General features: G+C 42.1%; 1 protein-coding gene across 9 annotated transcripts in view; it reads right to left on the bottom strand.

The window, feature by feature from the left end:
• LOC115193715 (C-terminal-binding protein 2) overlaps positions 1 to 19,828 on the bottom strand; it is a 96,332-nt gene that overhangs the window by 16,681 nt on the left and 59,823 nt on the right. The window contains exon 1 of one of the 9 annotated variants that reach the window (XM_029752656.1): positions 3,890 to 4,662. The exons of the other annotated variants lie outside the window; for them this stretch is intronic. Coding sequence (XP_029608516.1) covers positions 3,890 to 3,911 — 22 coding nt within the window. The 5' untranslated portion in view covers positions 3,912 to 4,662. Of the gene's footprint in view, positions 1 to 3,889; positions 4,663 to 19,828 lie in introns of those variants that run through there. 9 annotated transcript variants of the gene reach the window in all.

Raw genomic sequence — 19,828 nt, forward strand, 5'->3', positions numbered from 1 at the left:
AGTGATGAAATCTGCTGGCTTCATCCGAAAGATGAATGGTTTGGTTCATCAAGCTTGCTTCCTAACTCTATACTATAGCTCAATTTACCCATATTTCATTTCATGTAATATTGTCTGGATCAGTATATACACACCTCCTACCTACACATTGTACTCATCATACAAAATACATTTGTAAGACTAGCCACCTCCTATAATTACCTGGCTCCACCGGCACCTTTGTTTAAGAAACTCAATATCTTGTCTATTTACGACATTAGTGTACGCCAATTATACACTTTCATCTACAAATACCTCACAGACAGTTTACTTAAACCCTTCATTGGATTCTTCCAGATTAATCCTGAAATCCATCTATATAACACAAGACACTGCGATAACCTTCACCTTCCCCACTGCTACATCTCCAATAGTCAATTCTCTATCAGATATAGAGGTACCATACTCTGGAACTCTTATCTTCACATTGCCAAAATATCATCATCCCTCAATAACTTCAAGTGAAGACTGGGGGTCCGCCTGATGAACCAAACTACTCAGTAATCTCCTCCATATAGCCTAACTCTCACACACTCACATACACATTTGAACAAAACAAATATATATACACTACCATTCAAAAGTTTGGGGTCACTTAGAAATGTCCTTGTTTTTGAAAGGAAAGCACATTTCTTGTCCATTAAAAGAACATAAAATTGATCAGAAATACAGTGTAGACATTGTTAATGTTGTAAATGACTATTGTAGCAGGAAACGGCTGATTTTATATGGAATATCTACATAGGCGTACAGTGGCCCATTATCAGCAACCATCTCTCCTGTGTTCCAAAGGCACGTTGTGTCAGCTAATCCAAGTTCATCATTTTAAAAGGATAGGTTGATCATTAGAAAACCCTTTTGCAATTATGTTAGCACAGCTGAAAACTGTTGTTCTGATTAAAGAAGCAATAAAACTGGCCTTTAGACTAGTTGAGTATCTGGAGCATCAGCATTTGTGGGTTCTATTACAGGCTCAAAAGGACCAGAAACAAAGAACTTTCTTCTGAAACTCGTCAGTCTATTCTTGTTCTGAGAAATGAAGGCTATTTCATGTGAGAAATTACCAAGAAACTGAAGATCTCGTACAACGCTGTGTACTACTCCCTTCACAGAACAACAGAAATTGGCTCTAACCAGAATAGAAAGAAGAGTGGGAGGCCCCGGTGCACAACTTAGCAAGAGGACAAGAACATTAGTGTCTAGTTTGAGAAACAGATGTCTCACAAGTCCTCAACTGGCAGCTTCATTAAATAGTACCCGCAAAACACCAGTCTCAACATCAACAGTGAAGAGGCGACTCTGGGATGCTGGCCTTCTAGGCAGAGTTCCTATGTCCAGTGTATGTTATTTTGCCCATCTTAATCTTTTCTTTTTATTGGCCATTCTGAGATATGGCTTTTTCTTTGCAACTCTGCCTAGAAGGCCAGCATCCTGGAATCGACTCTTCACTGTTGACGTTGAGACTGGTGTTTTCCGGGTACTATTTAATGAAGCTGCCAGTTGAGGACTTGTGAGACGTCTGTTTCTCAAACTAGACACTCTAATGTACTTGTCCTCTTGCTCAGTTGGGCACCGGGGCATCCCACTCCTCTTTCTACACCTACGCAATTCGTTGTTGTTTACATGTTGCATGCTGCAGAGCTCCAGTAACAATGTCCTGAAACAAAACAGTTTAGCATACTCCCTAATATAACAGTGAGCTAGTTTGACTAAATAAGGGAGTGTTGCACTCCCCCTGTACCCCTGAGCCGATTTTCCACAACAGATAACAGGAAAAGCTGTCTCTTTCAATCTAAACCACCCATTCACTGTCGTTCTGTCTTTCTCCCCTTCTCTCTCTCCTGGAGGGGAGTGTAAGGTGACCAAACACAGGCTAACCACAGCCCCAATGACTCAATTCTGTGTGTGACAAATGCAATATATCTCCCCCTGGCCTCTAGTCTCCAGCCCACTAAACAATAAAACTGAGAAAACAAAAGGAAGTGAGGAGGATTTTCCACGGCGCGGTGATGTCAGGGCTCTGCTACGGTGCGGTCGCCCAGTTCAGAATGGGGTTTTGTAGAAACTGCTCTCTTTCCTACTGTAGACGAAGAGCTAAGAAGGGCTCAATGGCTTAGGACCAACAGCTGGTTCTTGTTACCTAGCAACTCCCAAGCTGAGGCCACGGTTACAGGTCTGCTCAGAATGGGGGTCTCACTCTCCTGACTCAATCTGGCAACCAGTGGTATTATAAAACAGCTTCACTCAAAATAACAGGCCTCCAAAACTGGCACACTGAGAAAGAAAGAGAGGTTCTGACTCCACTAAGAAAATGACAAAGAGAGGTGTGTTAATATGTGTTATGACTTCGTCTATCAATAAATGCCAGCAAACCTGAATAAGAGTAAAGTATGTCTATGGCTGGTCAGTAGCCAATGGCAGCATAGTTTGAGTCCTGGTGCAGAGAGACAGTATGTGGATGGGCAGTGAGACAGCAGTGAGCTCAGCCAGAGCACTGGAACACTGCATTGCCTCAGAGAGGGCCAAAAACACACACCCAGGCACACACACACCCAGGCACACACCCACACACACATAGCACGGTGTCAGAACATGAGCTACGGTACTGTGTGTATGCTTGTGTGTGAGCAACAGCAAGAGAGAGAGAGAGCAAGAGGGTAGAGGCCATATAATCTTCTTTTGTTGGCAGGTTTTTCCCTTCCAGGCCCCCTCGACCATACGGCGCCCTGCCCCCCTTCACCCCCCCACCCAGCACACCCTATCCCCCCTGTAGACACACAAAGCCCCTGCTTGTCCTCCCTCTGCCTGCCATCCTTCCCCACCCTTATCAACACCCTGCTTCCCCTGCCCTGTTACCAGCCCCACTAAACCAACCACTCCCCTGCCAAGAGCTCCCGAGTGGCGCAGCGGTCTAAGGCACTGCATCTCAGTGCTAGAGGCGTCACTAACAGACGTTCGAATCCAGGCTGTATCACAACTGGCCGTGATTGGGAGTCCCATAGGGAGGCGCACAATTGGCCCAGCGCTGTCTGGGTTTGGCCAGAGTAGACCGTCAATGTAAATGAGAATGTGTTCTTAACTGACTTGCCTAGTTAAATAAAGGTTAAATTAAAAAAAAGGGGAAAAAAGAGAGACAGAGGGGGCAGAAAGAAAGAAAATACAGGGAGAAGGAATGAGAGATAACGAGACCATGATAGAGTGAGGGAGAATGAAAGAGAGAGATGTCTGTCCTTCCTAAATGGCAGCCTTTGTGCTTCTCCAGCCAGACTTGCTCTCTAGAGCACAATTGGGGCCAGAGACAAAAGCAGGCGACTAGTGGACAGCACACTTCAGCTCCCATTCAACCACACTGGCTTTCTTTACACAGGGAACCACCAAGGGACCGTACACCACAGGGAGGGAAGCACACACACACACACACACACACACACACACTGCCTGCCGTATAGACACAAGCTCTCAGGGATTTATTGTGGTAATAACTATACTGTTTACAAAGGAGCTAAGCACTGTATAAGAACATACAGATATCACTCACTCACACTACTTCCCAACTGGAAGACACACACATGACAATTCATCAATGACCTCCTCCCAACAATCCCTCAATCTCAATACATCCCCCCTCCATCTTCTCTGCTCACTCGCTTTCCTTCCCCTTGGATTTACACAGTTCACTGGTTTCAAGCCAAGTAGAGACATATGCACACACACACATTCTTTCATGACACACTTCATTGCAGACACGTTGAGGTTCAATTGCCTTGACAGACCCCCCCTCTACACACACACTCCGACCCACACGCAAGCACACACTCACAGAACGACCAACAGGAAACATGCTCCTTGCCTGGGAAATGCTGTCTCCACATTCTTCAGATCAAGACAGGCACATGGCAGTGGCAGAACACAAGAAAAAAAAAAAGTAGGCAGGGGGGATTCTCAGTGTGTCCTGAGGGTAGGCTATCCCTTCCTCCCTCTCTCCCCCTCCCTCCCTCCTCTCCTTATTCAGTCTCTATCCACTGCTTGTTGTCCAGAAGCACCCTTCTTCACCTTACTCCCAGCTGTTCCATACTTGAAAGCGGGCTGGGTGGCGAGAGGGGCTGTAGGGGGGGGGGGGTCAGGCCAGGGTGGCGAGAGGGGCTGTAGGGGGGGTCAGGACAGGGAGGTGAGCTTGGTCGGTTAGTCTTTTATCTCCGGGGCATAAACAGCTCTTTTCCAGTCAGCATCCGCCAGCAATCGCCTCTCTTCTCCTCTCGTCGATCGCAAATATCTTCTCTCTGTCTGTCTTTCTCTTTCTCTCTATCCCTCCCTCCCTCCCGCACGCTCCGTCCGGGCTATTTAAACAGATTGCAGGCTTTCTCCACCAGCCTTTGTGTGAGGCCGAGAGCGAGAAAGAAAGGAATAAAGAGAAGACAGGGAAAACAAGTGAGCAAACCAGAGAGCCCTAGCTACGCAGGAAAAAAAAAAGAGAGAAAAATGAAAAGAGAAAAAAAAAATCCCTAAATGAGTGCTAGTCAAAACGAGTGGTGCGGCGCTCCTGGCGTGGACGACTCACTCTTCCGTTACCTCTGCTCTCACACCATTTCCTTCCCTCCTTTTCTCCCCTTCCTCTTTCCCTCACTCTCCCTTTCTCTCTGTTTTATTATTTTCGATCTGGCTTTCACAGCATTTTAAGAATGCCAGCCCCTTTTTCCCCTCTCCCTCCCTTTCACACTCACTCTGTTATTTCTCTCCTTCTTCACCCTTCCCCCTTTCTTAACAAAACATCCCATTTATTTTCAAACCCATTCAGTGAAGTGCACGTATGATGTGTTTTTCTCTGAAACTTGCATTGTCCCCCTAATGTCGAAAAAAAAGTACAATATCAACATCACCTGCCAACAATAAGTCAAAACACTGACAGTCACACAAGGGCAAATAAACAAAAATACACACTATAAAATAATAACATTGCAGTTGAGGACTCCTTCAGCATTACATCCACAATTAACTGGAAAACCTGGGAAAATTACTGGCATGTGTTTCTAGTATATTCCCAGGAAATGTATCTTTCCTACAATCAGCTGCATGTTGTCCCTTAATGATCACATCCTCGCATGGTTTGGTGGCTTGTGTCACCAAGTTTGTCATAATAAAACAACATAAACAACCCACTGGGCACAAACTGGTGGAATCAATGTCGTTTGAAACATAATTTGTCAACGTATTGTGATGTGGAATCTACGTGGAAAAATACACAGGATTTTAAAAAGGTCATCAATGTTGTTTTGAGAGTGTCATCATGGTAACCCAATTTCAACATAGACAAACCTTGTATATAGAGGTCGACCGATTATGATTTTTCAACGCCGATACCGACACCGATTATCGGAGGACCAAAAAAGCCTCTACCGATTAATCGGCCTATTCTTTTTATTTATTTATTTGTAATAATGACAATTACAACAATACTGAATGAACACTTATTTTAACTTAATATAAATACATCAATAAAATCAATTTAGCCTCAAATAAATAATGAAACATGTTCAATTTGGTTTAAATAATGCAAAACAAAGTGTTGGAGAAGAAAGTAAAAGTGCATTATGTGCCATGTAAGAAAGCTAACGTTTAAGTTCCTTGCTCAGAACATGAGAACATATGAAAGCTGGTGGTTCCTTTTAACATGAGTCTTCAATATTCCCAGGTAAGACGTTTTAGGTTGTAGTTATTATAGGAATTATAGGACTATTTCGCTCTATACGATTTGTATTTCATATACCTTTGACTATTGGATGTTCTTATAGGCACTTTAGTATTGCCAGTGTAACAGTATAGCTTCCGTCCCTCTCCTCGCTCCTACCTGGGCTCAAACCAGGAACACATGGACAACAGCCACCCTCGAAGCAGCGTTACCCATGCAGAGCAAGGGGAACAACTACTCCAAGTCTCAGAACGAGTGACGTTTGAAACGCTATTAGCGCGCACCCGGCTAACTAGCTAGCCATTTCACATCGGTTACACCAGCCTAATCTCGGGAGTTGATAGGCTTGAAGTCATAAACAGCGCAATTCATTGTGAAGGGCTGCTGGCAAAACGCACAAAAGTGCTATTTTGAATGAACGCTTACGAGCCTGCTGGTGCTTACCACCGCTCAGTCAGACTGCTCTATCAAATCATAGACTTAATTATAACATAATAACACACAGAAACACGAGCCTTAGGTCATTAATATGGTCGAATCCGGAAACTATCACATTTATTCTTTCAGTGAAATACGGAACCGTTCTGTATTTTACCTAACGGGTGGCATCCATAAGTCTAAATGTTCCTGTTACATTGCACAACCTCCAATGTTATGTCATAATTACGTAAAATTCTGGCAAATTAGTTCGCAACGAGCCAGGCGGCCCAAATGGTTGCATATACCCTGACTCTGCATGCAAGGAACACAAGAGCACTGACACAATTTCACCTGGTTAATATTGCCTGATAACCTGGATTTCTTTTAGCTAAATATGCAGGTTTAAAAATATATACTTCTGTGTATTGATTTTAAGAAAAGCATGATTAGGTACACGTCGGAGCAAAGACAGTCCCTTTTCGCGAATGCGCACCACATCGATTATATGCAATGCAGGACTGGCTAGATAAACTAGTAATATAATCAACCATGTGTAGTTAACTAGTGATTATGATTGATTGATTGTTTTTTATAAGATAAGTTTAATGCTAGCTAGCAACTTACCTTGGCTTCTTACTGCATTCGCGTAACAGGCAGGCTCCTCGTGGAGTGCAACGTAAAGCAGGTGGTTAGAGCGATGGACTAGTTAACCATAAGGTTGCATCCCCAAGCTGACAAGGTAAAAATCTGTCATTCTGCCCCTGAACAAGGCAGTTAACCCACCGTTCCCAGGCCGTCATTGAAAATAAGAATGTGTTCTTAACTGACTTGCCTAGTTAAATAAAGGTCTAAAAAAAATGTTTAAAAGAAAGAAATCGGCAAATCGGTGACCAAAACTACCGATTACCGATTGTTATGAAAACTTGAAATCGGCCCTAATTAATCAGCCATTCCGATTAATCGGTCGACCTCTACTTGTATACAATATGTTGAATTTGTACCTTTAAAACAACATCAGATCTTCAATGTTATATCTACTATCACAAAAAAATTAGGCTCAGCAGCACCTCCTACTGGAGAATGTATCTATCTACAGCTACTCTTTGGTCACCCATCCAGGATTTTAACCAAGCCCAGCTTAGTATTGATGTTTGTCACTGGCTATTACCAATGTGCTATCGTGAGAATGACTGTTGAGAGACCACTTAAAAATTAAATAAATTCACTGTTGCTATCGAAGTCATTCTAAAGGGTAGGTTTAACAGAGCAAATTAAATGTAAAAATACTAGATTACCCATATATCACCAATGATGCTTTTTAGGCCTATATAGCATTTGCAAAGTAATCAACAGCCATTGTTTCAATTCAACCCAGAATTCAACTAAAAACAGACAATACAATAGAACAAATTATTATTGATGTCTCTGTGCATGGTTCTCTGCATGGCTGTGCTCTGTTTTTACAAATCAGTAATCACATAATGCAGCGACTTTCCAATAAGATGAACCATTGTCAATGTCACAGTGCTATTTCATTCTGCAATCCCCAAAATATCCGTCAGATGGTGAAAGTGAGCCACTATGTGAGGTTAATGTGCCATATCCTAATGTGCCTTCCGTGGTCGCCAACTGCTCCTAAATGCAAGTAAAACTAAGTGCATGCTCTTAAACCGATCGCTGCCCGCATCTGCCCACCCGCCTAGCATCACTACTCTGGACGGTTCTGACTTAGAATATGTGGACAACTACAAAAACCTAGGTGTCTGGTTAGACTGTAAACTCTCCTTCCAGACTCATATCAAACATCTCCAATCCAAAATTAAATCAAGAATGAGCTTCCTATTTCGCAACAAAGCATCCTTCACTCATGCTGCCAAACATACCCTCGTAAAACTGACTATCCTACCGATCCTTGACTTTGGCGATGTCATTTATAAAATTGCCTCCAACACTCTACTCAGCAAATTGGATGCAGTCTATCACAGTGCCATCTGTTTTGTCACCAAAGCCCCATATACTTCCCACCACTGTGACCTGTACGCTCTCGCTGGCTGGCCCTCGCTTCATATTTGTCGCCAAACCCACTGGCTCCAGGTCATCTACAGTTGAAGTCGGAAATTTACATACACTTAGGTTGGAGTCATTAAAACTTGTTTTTCAACCACTCCACAAATGTCTTGTTAACAAACTATAGTTTTGGCAAGTCGGTTAGGACATCTACTTCGTGCATAACACAAGTAATTTTTCCAACAATTGTTTACAGAGAGATTATTTCACTTATAATTCACTGTGTCACAATTCCAGTGGGTCAAAAAATACACTAAGTTGACTGTGCCTTTAAACAGCTTGGAAAATTCCAGAAAAATGATGTCTTGGCTTTAGAAGCTTCTGACATCATTTGAGTCAATTGGAGGTGTACCTGTGGATGTATTTCAAGGCCTAACTTCAAACTTAGTGCCTCTTTGCTTGACATCATGGGAAAATCAAAAGAAATCAGACAAGTCCTCAGAAATAAATTTTAGACCTCCACAAGTCTGGTTCATCCTTGGGAGCAATTTCCAAAAGCCTGAAGGTACCATGTTTATCTGTACAAACAATACTACGCAAGTATAAACACCATGGGACCACGCAGCCGTCATACCGCTCAGGTCTGTCTACTAGAGATGGATGTACTTTGGTGCGAAAAGTGCAACTCAATCCCAGAACAACAAAAAAGGACCCTGTGAAGATGCTGGAGGAAACAGGTACAAAAGTATCTATATCCACAGTAAAACAAGTCCTATGTCGACATAACCTGAAAGGAAGCTCAGCAAGGAAAAAGCCACTGCCATAAAAAAGCCAGACTACGGTTTGCAACTGCACATGGGGACAAAGATCATACTTTTTGGAGAAATGTCCTCTGGTCTGATGAAATAAAAATAGAACTGTTGGCCATAATGACCATAGTTATGTTTGGAGGAAAAAGGGGGAGACTTGCAAGCCGAAGAACACCATCCCAACCGTGAAGCACTGGGGTGGGGGTGCTTTGCTCTAGGAGGGACTGGTGCACTTCACAAAATAGATGGCATCATGAGGAGGAAAAATATGTTGATATATTGAAGCAACATCTCAAGACATCCGTCAGGAAGTTAAAGCTTGGTCGCAAATGGGTCTTCCAAATGGACAATGACCCCAAGCATACTTCCAAAGTTGTGGCAAAATGGCTTAACAACAACAAAGTCAAGGTATTGGGTTGGCCATCACAAAGCCCTGACCTCAATCCTATAGAAAATTTGTGGGCAGAACTGAAAAAGCGTGTGCGAGCAAGGAGGCCTACAAACCTGACTCAGTTACATCAGCTCTGTCAGGAGGAATAGGCCAAAATTCACCCAACTTATTGTGGGAAGCTTGTGGAAGGCTATCTGAAACGTTTGACCAAAGTTAAACAATTTAAATGCAATGCTACCAACTACTAATTGAGTGTTTGTAAACGTCTGAACCACTTGGAATGTGATGAAAGAAATAAAATCTGAAATAAATAATTCTCTCTACTATTATTCTGACATTTCACATTCTTAAAATAAAGTGATGATCTTAACTGACCTAAGACAGGGAATTATTACTAAGATTAAATGTCAGGATTTGTGAAAAACGGAGTTTAAATGTATTTGGCTAAAGTGTATGTAAACTTCCGACTTCAAAAGTATAAGTCTTTGCTAGGTAAAGCTCCGCCTTATCTCAGCTCACTGGTCATCATAGCAGCACCCACCCGTAGCACGAACTGCAAAAATCACTGAAGCTGGAGACTCATATCTCGCTCGCTAACTTTAAGCACCAGCTGTCAGAGCAGCTCACAGATCACTGCACCTGTACATAGCCCATCTGTAAATAGCCCATCCAACTACCTTATCCCCATACTGTTATTTATTTTATTTTGCTCCTTTGCACCCCAGTATCTCTACTTGTACACTCATCTTCTGCACATATATCACCACAGTGTTTAATTGCAATATTGTAATTATTTCGCAACTATGGCCTATTTATTGCCTTACCTCTCTTATCCTACCTCATTTGCACACACGTATATAGACTTTTTCTATTGTATTATTGACTGTATGTTTGTTTATTCCATGTGAAACTCTGTGTTGTTGTTTGTGTAGCACTGCTTTGCTTTATCTTGGCCAGGTCGCAGTTGTAAATGAGAACTTGTTCACAACTAGACCACCTGGTTAAATAAAGGTTAAATAAAAAATAAAAAAAATAAAAAAATATCCAACACTGTTTGTTTACAATAAAAAACGAGCAACGATAACCCGTGCCTGTTCAGTTATTCATATGATATAGAAAGATATCACATCACAGCCAAGAAATAATATCAGTCTTTAAAGAGAGGCTGTTATATTTCTATGTATAACATTTATTTTATTTATTTTTATTTATTTCACCTTTATTTAACCAGGTAGTCAAGTTGAGAACAAGTTCTCATTTACAATTGCGACCTGGCCAAGATAAAGCAAAGCTTTAACATCAGCTACTAGCAAGCAAGCAGGCAACTAGTCCAAACCTGGTAGCTGGCTAGCAGTTGTAAACAACTCTCAAATTGCAGCGATTACCTGTTGCCATAGAAGACAAATAGCTAGCTAGCTAGTACAATTTCTGATAAGCGAGTTGCTAGGCCTACAAGGTTTATGGCAGGCTATGGAGCCATCATTGGCATCAGTTAAGGAAATATATGTGTGGTGATGTACCAAGCCAGAATATTAATTGAAAATGAGGGTTGTCTTTGTTTCCTGACTGCTGAATCAACGATGCGTGCTAGCAAGATAGCCAATGCTATGGCTGAGGCAAACAAGATGTAAAATAAGACAATAACTGGAATTCAGCTAGGTAAATTGCTAGTTAGCTCTAGGTGGTTGGGGGTTACATATGGGCTAGCTCACGTTAGCTAGCTAGCTACTGATTTTCCATACATGCATGCTGCACAGTGCCAGTGGGTAAAGATTGGATAAGTTAGAATACAGTGAGATAATTGCCACGATTTTCATATATGGATCTGGTTAGCTATCTATCTATCCAACATTGCAATTAGAAGCTAGCTGGCTGGCTATGTACTATATTTAGAGAAAAATAAATGTATGCATGGCTCTGGCTAGGGTACATGTAGCCAGTCAGCTGCAATGTATGTAGCTAGCATTTCCTCCAATGAAGTAAACTATCTAGATAGTAAAAAAATATTTAAAAAAAATGTAAATATAGAAAAAACACTTAAATGTTGTGTCCAAACTTTTGACTGGTACTGTATGTATGGTTATGTATATACAGTACCCGTCAAACATTTGGACACACCTACTCATTCAAGGGTTTTTCTTTATTTTTACTATTTTCTACATTGCAGAATAATAGTGAGATATCACAACTATGAAATAACACATATGGAATCATGTAGTAACCAAAAAAGAGTGTACAAAGAGTGTGCAAAGCTGTCATCGAGGCAAAGGGTGGCTACTTTGAAGAATCTCAAATATAAAATATATTTTGATTTGTTTAACACGTTTTTGGTTACTACATGATTCCATATGTGTCATTTCATAGTTTTGATGTCTTCACTATTATTCTACAATGTAGAAAATAGTAAAAATAAAGAAAAACCTTTGAATGAGTAGGTGTGTCCATATGGTTTTCTATGATTTCTCGAGTCCAGCTTTCCGACGCTCGCAACCCAGAACTACAAGAACAGCTTTGTTTATAAACATTCTGATTCGGTCTATAGGCATAGTGTTTCAAGCTCGAGTTGATTTAAAATGTAATGATATTTAGTGATGTTGAATTCTGTTTGGTTGTCAACGCAACCAAATATCAACATCTGAGGAGATGTATCATCTGCTTGGATAGTTCTATCTTTGCCACTGACTTAGTCTGGCTTTAAAGGGGAACTCCACTTAAAAACTATCTTTTGGAACTTTTTCATTAGTCCACTGTTGATACAGTTCCAAAAAGTTTTGCATTTCAGCAGTCAAGTTTTCAAGATATTGGACTTTCAAGAAGCAAAGTGTCACCGGCCATTTAATCATGACACTTTGCTTCTTGAAAGTTCAATATCTTGAAAACTTGACTACTGCAATTTTTTTTACTGAGCTTGATATAAGTTAAAACCTTACAAACAGTGTTGTCTAATTATTTTTGTAATTTATTCATTTAAGTTTCTTCAAGTTCCGGTGGTATGCATTGAAAGGCCTGTCTGTCTCGTGGCTTTCTTTTGCAAAACAACTGTGAATTAACTGACTTATTTTCAAATTATTGTCAACACTGTATTATAAGGAACAACTAGCAGGTCTATTTCACTCCAGCAGCTAGCAATTGACCTACGGGAACATTGCGGCTCTCAAAACCCGACAACAGAAAGAGTTGGCTACTACTATTTGATAGATTGTTTGTGAGGAAATTACCTCTGCCCTCGTCTTGCAATTAAAACCAGTAAATGAATCTCTTGCACTGCTAAAATGGATACCTACTCAACTAATGTTGAAAATGTTGAGACAATGTGACAGAGGGACGACTCCATGACCTGGAAACAATGCACACTAAGCTAAAAGGGGAAATCAACCTCCTAAAAAATAAAACAGAATCATTTGAAAACCATTCCCATAAATTCAATGTACGGGTCACACGACTTGAAACTGGTGTGGAAGCGGGCAACCTAACTTCCTTCATGAGCAATCTTTTCTATGAACTGTTTGGGCGGGCAGGACAAGGTTTTAAAAAATTATAATTTTAACCTTTATTTAACTAGACAAGTCAGTTAAGAACAAATTCTTATTTACAATGACGGCCAACCAGAAGGCAAAAGGCCTCCAGCGGGGACGAGGGCTGGGACAAACCACACATCACAACAACAGACACCACAACACTACATAAAGAGAGAGACCTAAGACAACAACATACAGTGAGGGAAAAAGTATTTGATCCCCTGCTGATTTTGTACATTTGCCCACTGACAAAGAAATGATCAGTCTATAGTTTTAATGGTAGGATTATTTGAACAGTGAGAGACAGAATAACAACAAAAAAATTCAGAAAAACACATGTCAAAAATGTTATAAATTGATTTGCATTTTAATGAGGGAAATAAGTATTTGACCTCCTCTCAATCAGAAAGATTTCTGGCTCCCAGTTGTCTTTTATACAGGTAACGAGCTGAGATAAGGAGCACACTCAGATTCCAAACTCTCCACCATGGCCAAGACCAAAGAGCTCTCCAAGGATGTGAGGGACAAGATTGTAGACCTACACAAGGCTGGAATGGGCTACAAGACCATCGCCAAGCAGCTTGGTGAGAAGGTGACAACAGTTGGCGCGATTATTCGCAAATGGAAGAAACACAAAAGAACTGTCAATCTCCCTCGGCCTGGGGCTCCATGCAAGATCTTACCTCGTGGAGTTGCAATGATCATGAGAACGGTAAGGAATCAGCCCAGAACTACACGGGAGGATCTTGTCAATGATCTCAAGGCAGCTGGGACCATAGTCACCAAGAAAACAATTGGTAACACACTACACTGTGAAGGACTGAAATCCTGCAGCGCCCGCAAGGTCCCCCTGCTCAAGAAAGCACATATACATGCCCGTCTGAAGTTTGCCAATGAACATCTGAATGATTCAGAGGACAACTGGGTGAAAGTGTTGTGGTCAGATGAGACCAAAATGGAGCTCTTTGGCATCAACTCAACTCGCCGTGTTTGGAGGAGGAGGAATGCTGCCTATGACCCCAAGAACACCAACCCCACCGTCAAACATGGAGGTGGAAACATTATGCTTTGGGGGTGTTTTTGCTAAGGGGACAGGACAACTTCACCGCATCAAAGGGACGATGGACGGGGCCATGCACCGTCAAATCTTGGGTGAGAACCTCCTTCCCTCAGCCAGGGCATTGAAAATGGGTCGTGGATGGGTATTCCAGCATGACAATGACCCAAAACACGTGGCCAAGGCAACAAAGGAGTGGCTCAAAAAGAAGCACATTAAGGTCCTGGAGTGGCCTAGCCAGTCTCCAGACCTTAATCCCATAGAAAATCTGTGGAGCGAGCTGAAGGTTCGAGTTGCCAAACATCAGCCTCAAAACCTTAATGACTTGGAGAAGATCTGCAAAGAGGAGTGGGACAAAATCCCTCCTGAGATGTGTGCAAACCTGGTGGCCAACTACAAGAAAGGTCTGACCTCTGTGATTGCCAACAAGGGTTTTGCCACCAAGTACTAAGTCATGTTTTGCAGAGGGGTCAAATCCTTATTTCCCTCATTAAAATGCAAATCATTTTATAACATTTTTGACATGCGGTTTTCTGGATTTTTTGGTTGTTATTCTGTCTCTCACTGTTCAAATAAACCTACCATTAAAATTATAGACTGATAATTTCAGTGGGCAAACGTACAAAATCAGCAGGGGATCAAATACTTTTTTCCCCTCACTGTAGCATGGCAGCAACACATGAAAACACAGCATGGTTGCAACACAACATGACAACAACATGGTAGTAACAGAACATGGCAGCAGCAAAACATGGTACAAACATTTATGGGTTACAGAAAACAGCACAAAGGGCAAGACGGTAGAGACAACAATACATCACACGAAGCAGCCACAACAGTCAGTAAGTGTCCATGATTGAGTCTTTGAATGAAGAGATGGAGATAAAACTGTCCAGTTTAGGGTTTTTTTGCAGCTTGTTCCAGTCGCTAGCTGCAGCGAACTGAAAAGAAGAGCGACCCAGGGATATGTGTGCTTTGGGGACCTTTAACAGAATATGACTGGCATATAGGGGGGAATGAAGCCTAAGAGGGTTTTTATAAATAAGCATCAACCAGTGGATCTTACAACGGGTATACAGAGATGACCAGTTTACAGAGTAGTATAGAAGTATTGAGTGCAGTGATGTGTCCTATGAGGAGCATTGGTGGCAAATATGATGGCCGAATGATAAAGAACATCTCGCCGCTCAAGAGCACCCTTACCTGCCGATCTATAAATTACGTCTCCGTAATCTAGCATGGGTAGGATGGTCATCTGAATCAGGGTTAGTTTGGCAGCAGTGGTGAAAGAAAATAAATTACGATTGAGGAAACCAAGTCTAGATTTAACCTTAGCCTGCAGCTTTGATATGTGCTGAGAGAAGGATAGTGTAACGTCTAGCCATATTCCCGTGTACTTGTATGAGGTGACTACCTCAAGCTCTAAACCCTCAGAGGTAGTAATCAAACCGGTGTGGAGAGGGCATTCTTCTTACAAAACCACATGATGTTTGTTTTGGAGGTGTTCAGAACAAGGTTAAGGGCAGAGAAAGCTTGTTGGACACTAAGAAAGCTTTGTTATTGAATTTTTAACCCAAAATCCGGGAGGGGCCAGCTGAGTATAAGACTGTATCATCTGCACATAAATGAAAGAGAGCTTCCTACTGCTTGAGCTATGCTGTTGATGTAAATTGAAAAGAGCGTGGGGCCAAGGATCGAACCTTGGGGTACTCCCTTGGTGACAGGCAATGGCTGAGACAGCAGATGTTCTGACTTTATACACTGCACTCTTTTAGAGAGGTAGTTAGCAAACCAGGCCAAAGATCCCTCAGAGACACCAATACACAGGAATGGAATGGCCTACTGTATCAAAAGCTTTGGCCAAGTCAATAAAAATAGCAGCACAACATTGCTTAGAATCAAGGGCAATGGTGACATTATTTAGGACCGTTAATGTTGCAGTAACACATCCATAACCTGAGCGGAAACCAGGCTGCATACCCGAGAAAATACTATAAACATCAAGAAAACCAGTCAGCTGATTATTGACAAGTTTTTCAAACACTTGATAAACAGGGGAAAATAGGAATTGGCCTATAACAGTTAGGATCAGCTTGACCCTTAAAATAAAGGACGCACTGTGGCTGCCTTCCAACCAATGGGAACCTCCCCAGAGAGGAGAAACCGGGTAAAAAGGTCAGAGATAAGCTTGGCGATGATAGGGGCAGCAACTTTAAAGGAGGGACTAAACCATCTGACCCAGAGGTTTTTTTGGGGTCAATTTTAAGGAGCTCCTTTAGCACCTGGACTCAGTGACCACCGGCAGGGAGAAACTTTGGAGCGGGGCAGGGGAAAAAGAGGGAGGAGCATCGGATATAGTCGCATAAGAAAGGGTGGGAGATAAGGAAATGTTGGACGGGAAGGGGGTATGGCAGAGTCAAATAGGAATCCTGACTTAAATGGTGATTAAAGAGCTCAGCCATGTGCTCCTTGTCAACCACATCATCAACATTAAGGGACATGGGCAGCTGTAAGGAGGAGGGTTTATTCTCCAGGTCTTTAACTGTTTTCCAATAACTTCTTGGGGTTAGATCCACAGAGAGAGAACTGCTCCTTAAAATAAGTAACTTTGGCCTTCCGGATACCCCGAGTGCACTTATTTCTAATTTGCCTGAACGAGAGCCAGTCAGCCTGAGTATGCGTGTGCCGAGCGATTTGCCAAATAGAATTCCTGAGGTGGAGTAACATGCTGACCAGACCACACGCGCGCAAGTTGATTTTGTACACCCACACTAGACGGGATCAGGACACACAGGTTGAAATATCAAAACAAACCCCTAACCAATTATATTAATTTGGGGACAGATCGAAAAGCATTAAACATTTACTCCGACAATTAATCCACAGATAACCGGTCAACCGAGTTTGTTTCGGTTGACCGGTTATATGGCGGTTGGCAACAAACTTTACAGTAAATTACCACAACCGACTGGAGTGTGGACCTCAGTTCATCTTTCAATCACCCACGTGGGTATATGCTCCTAAAAACCAATGAGGAGATGGGAGAGGCAGAACTTGCAGCGCATTGAGCGTCACAAATAGAACCAAGCTCTATTTTAGCTCCTGGCTATGCAGACACTCATTGACGCACTTGAGCAGAGTGGGTTTAATGATTGAATAACATGTATGTGTACATTTATTTTGCAACACGCGACGTCAGCATGTAACTCTGCCAGATCACAGTCGAACCAGGGGCTGAAGCTGTTCTCATTTTCTTGATGGGCGCGTATTTGTTAACGATACCACTGAAAATATTTTAAAAAGAAGGTCCAAGCGTCTTCGACAGTGGGGATCAAGCCGATTCCATACCAATTTACAGATGCCAGGTCATGAAGGAAGGCTTGCTCATTAAAGTTTTTTAGCAAGCGTTTCACTGAGCAGCCATTAAGAACACAGGCTGTAAAAACAGTGATCACTAAGGTCATTACAGAAAACACCAGACTGATACCTATCAGGATTATTTGTAAGGATAACATCAAGGAGAGTAGCCTTTTCTGGGTGTTTGGAGTCATACCTTGTGGGAGTGGTAATAATCAGAGAAAGAGTTAGGGAGTCCCATTGCTTTAGGACTTGGTCAGGTGGTTTAAGCATGTCCCAGTTTAGGTCACCTAGAAGGGCAAATTCAGACTTAGTGTAAGGGCCCAGGAGAGAGCATAGGTATTTAGGGTACAGGCCGGTGCTGATGGTGGACGATAACACCCAGCAACAGACAACAAAGAGTTATTTGAAAGTTTAATGTGTAAAACCAACAAATCAAATTGTGTGGGGACAGACTTGTTGGAGACAACCAAGCACTGAAGGTGTTCCTTGGTAAAGATTGCCACTCCACCACCTTTGGAAGAGAGCAGTAATCAGTGAAGCAGATATCACAGCACAAATCAGAATCGGGGCTAACAACTGTAGATGAGCCAGGTTGTACATGCCCATTTCCAGGTATAAATCAGCAGTATTATAATCAGGGCATGGCAGAGGACAGGGAGAGCTCTGCAGTGTTGATTTATAACATTTGAATGTGCATTAGATGGCAACAAGATCATATTGTACAGCAATTTCATCAGGTAACATGAATACAAAGCCACCGATAGGTGGTTAGAATAGAATGGGAGGCCAAGAGTCCGTGTAACCAATAGAGAGTCAGAGTCCCGAGTGTGGGAACAAACAGACTGTCCCACGGTTAGGTAAACAAGCAAGTTCATAGTCAACAAAGCACGCAGGAGTCTTGAGGCAAATAGCATAAAACACAAGAGAAAATATAACAACTTGGGGCTAGCAATTGTAAGTTCAGTGTCACTCGCCCCAACAATGGAGGCTGGAGGCGAGCGAAAGCTTGGGAGAGAGGGGGGAGTGTGGCGGGGGTACCTGTACCAGACAGGGGGAGACAGGCCAGTTTTCACACCTCTCACTAATTTCAGTCAGATTCTTTCCTAGCAGCTTGGTAGCCTTATTTATTAAGCTTTATATAATAAGCTGGGTCCCATGCCACTGATAAACATTGTGAACTGCAACGGATCCCGGTGTATGATTGTACGGATCCACAGTTTTGAAGTCAAACGGCACCTTGTTTGCTTCGCAGCAGAATCGGGGCCTCTGACCTATGCTGAGAGGAGGTTCAGCATCTACCCAGATCTGAGTGCCGAGCTGCTGAAACAGAGGGCGACCTACAACTAGATGAGATCCCAGCTACGCAAGCTGAGATGCGGCTTCATCCATCCGGCAAAACTCATCTTGGTCTTCCAGAATACAACACACACGTTTTCCACTGCCAAGGAGGCTCAAGACTTCTTTGAGAAGCACATCAAGCCCAACACACAAGGAGACGATCCGACGGATCTAGGCTAACCCTAATTTGACAGGCTCATATACTCAGGTATGCTATCCATGCCCAATCATGCAGCCTGCCGATGGCTATGGTGCTGTCCTCAGCATAAGACAATGATGAGGACACACCCTCAATTAGATATTAGTGCTGAACATTGGACTTCGTTATTATTATATTGCCTATTGTCCAGGACATTTAGACAATGATGACACCATGCCAATTAGTTAACAACGGACAATATTTTGCAGCGTCATACAGACTGGTGCTGCTTGCTTGTGTGGATACAGTGTATTGCATCCCTATATGGGCTAAATGTGGCAATATAAATTGGAAGCTATTCCCCTAATATTTTTATTGTACTACTGTCAAGGATAAATGGCCAGTCCCATATGGGTTACCGCACAATTCCTTAAAAAAAGAAATACAACATGTTTTTATGGCTGTCCACCTCCTTTTACGCTACTGAATTTATTTCCCAGGGAGGACTTGTGCTACAGGCCACGATTAATTATTGTGAAGATTATAGACTGCGTTTCTTGTACTGTGCTTTTATTTTTTAATTTTTGGTTCACATAGCATAGAGCACAAAAATGCTTTATACAAAATGACTTAAACATGTTTTAAGGTCATTTAAACCTTATTGCTAATAATAATGAGAATAATGGATCAAGGGTTATTGCTCCTACAGCCATCCTATTTGACTGTTGAGACTTACATTTCTGTTTTATTTAGCCTACTGTTTTCCTTTTCTTTCTTTCTTCATTACCCACCCTTACTCATCAATTCTGCAAACTTATGTTTAAAGGTCTGATAAATGATTCCTTATATTATGTTTAACTAGTTTTTATTTTTAAAATACCTTAAGATCTAAAAAAAAATATGTCGCTTAAGAGATTCCATATGTAAGGCTGCCACTCACTGTTATGCTGCAACCCTGTAATGATAGTGCAGGGCAGGGGGGCTGAAGGCATCATTAATATTTTTTCATCTTTTTTTTACAATGGCAACGCTAGCTATTCGCTCTTGGAATTTGAAAGGCTGAA

Source organism: Salmo trutta, chromosome 5 (assembly GCF_901001165.1).
Source record: "Salmo trutta chromosome 5, fSalTru1.1, whole genome shotgun sequence".
Classification (NCBI taxonomy): Eukaryota; Metazoa; Chordata; class Actinopteri; order Salmoniformes; family Salmonidae; genus Salmo; species Salmo trutta.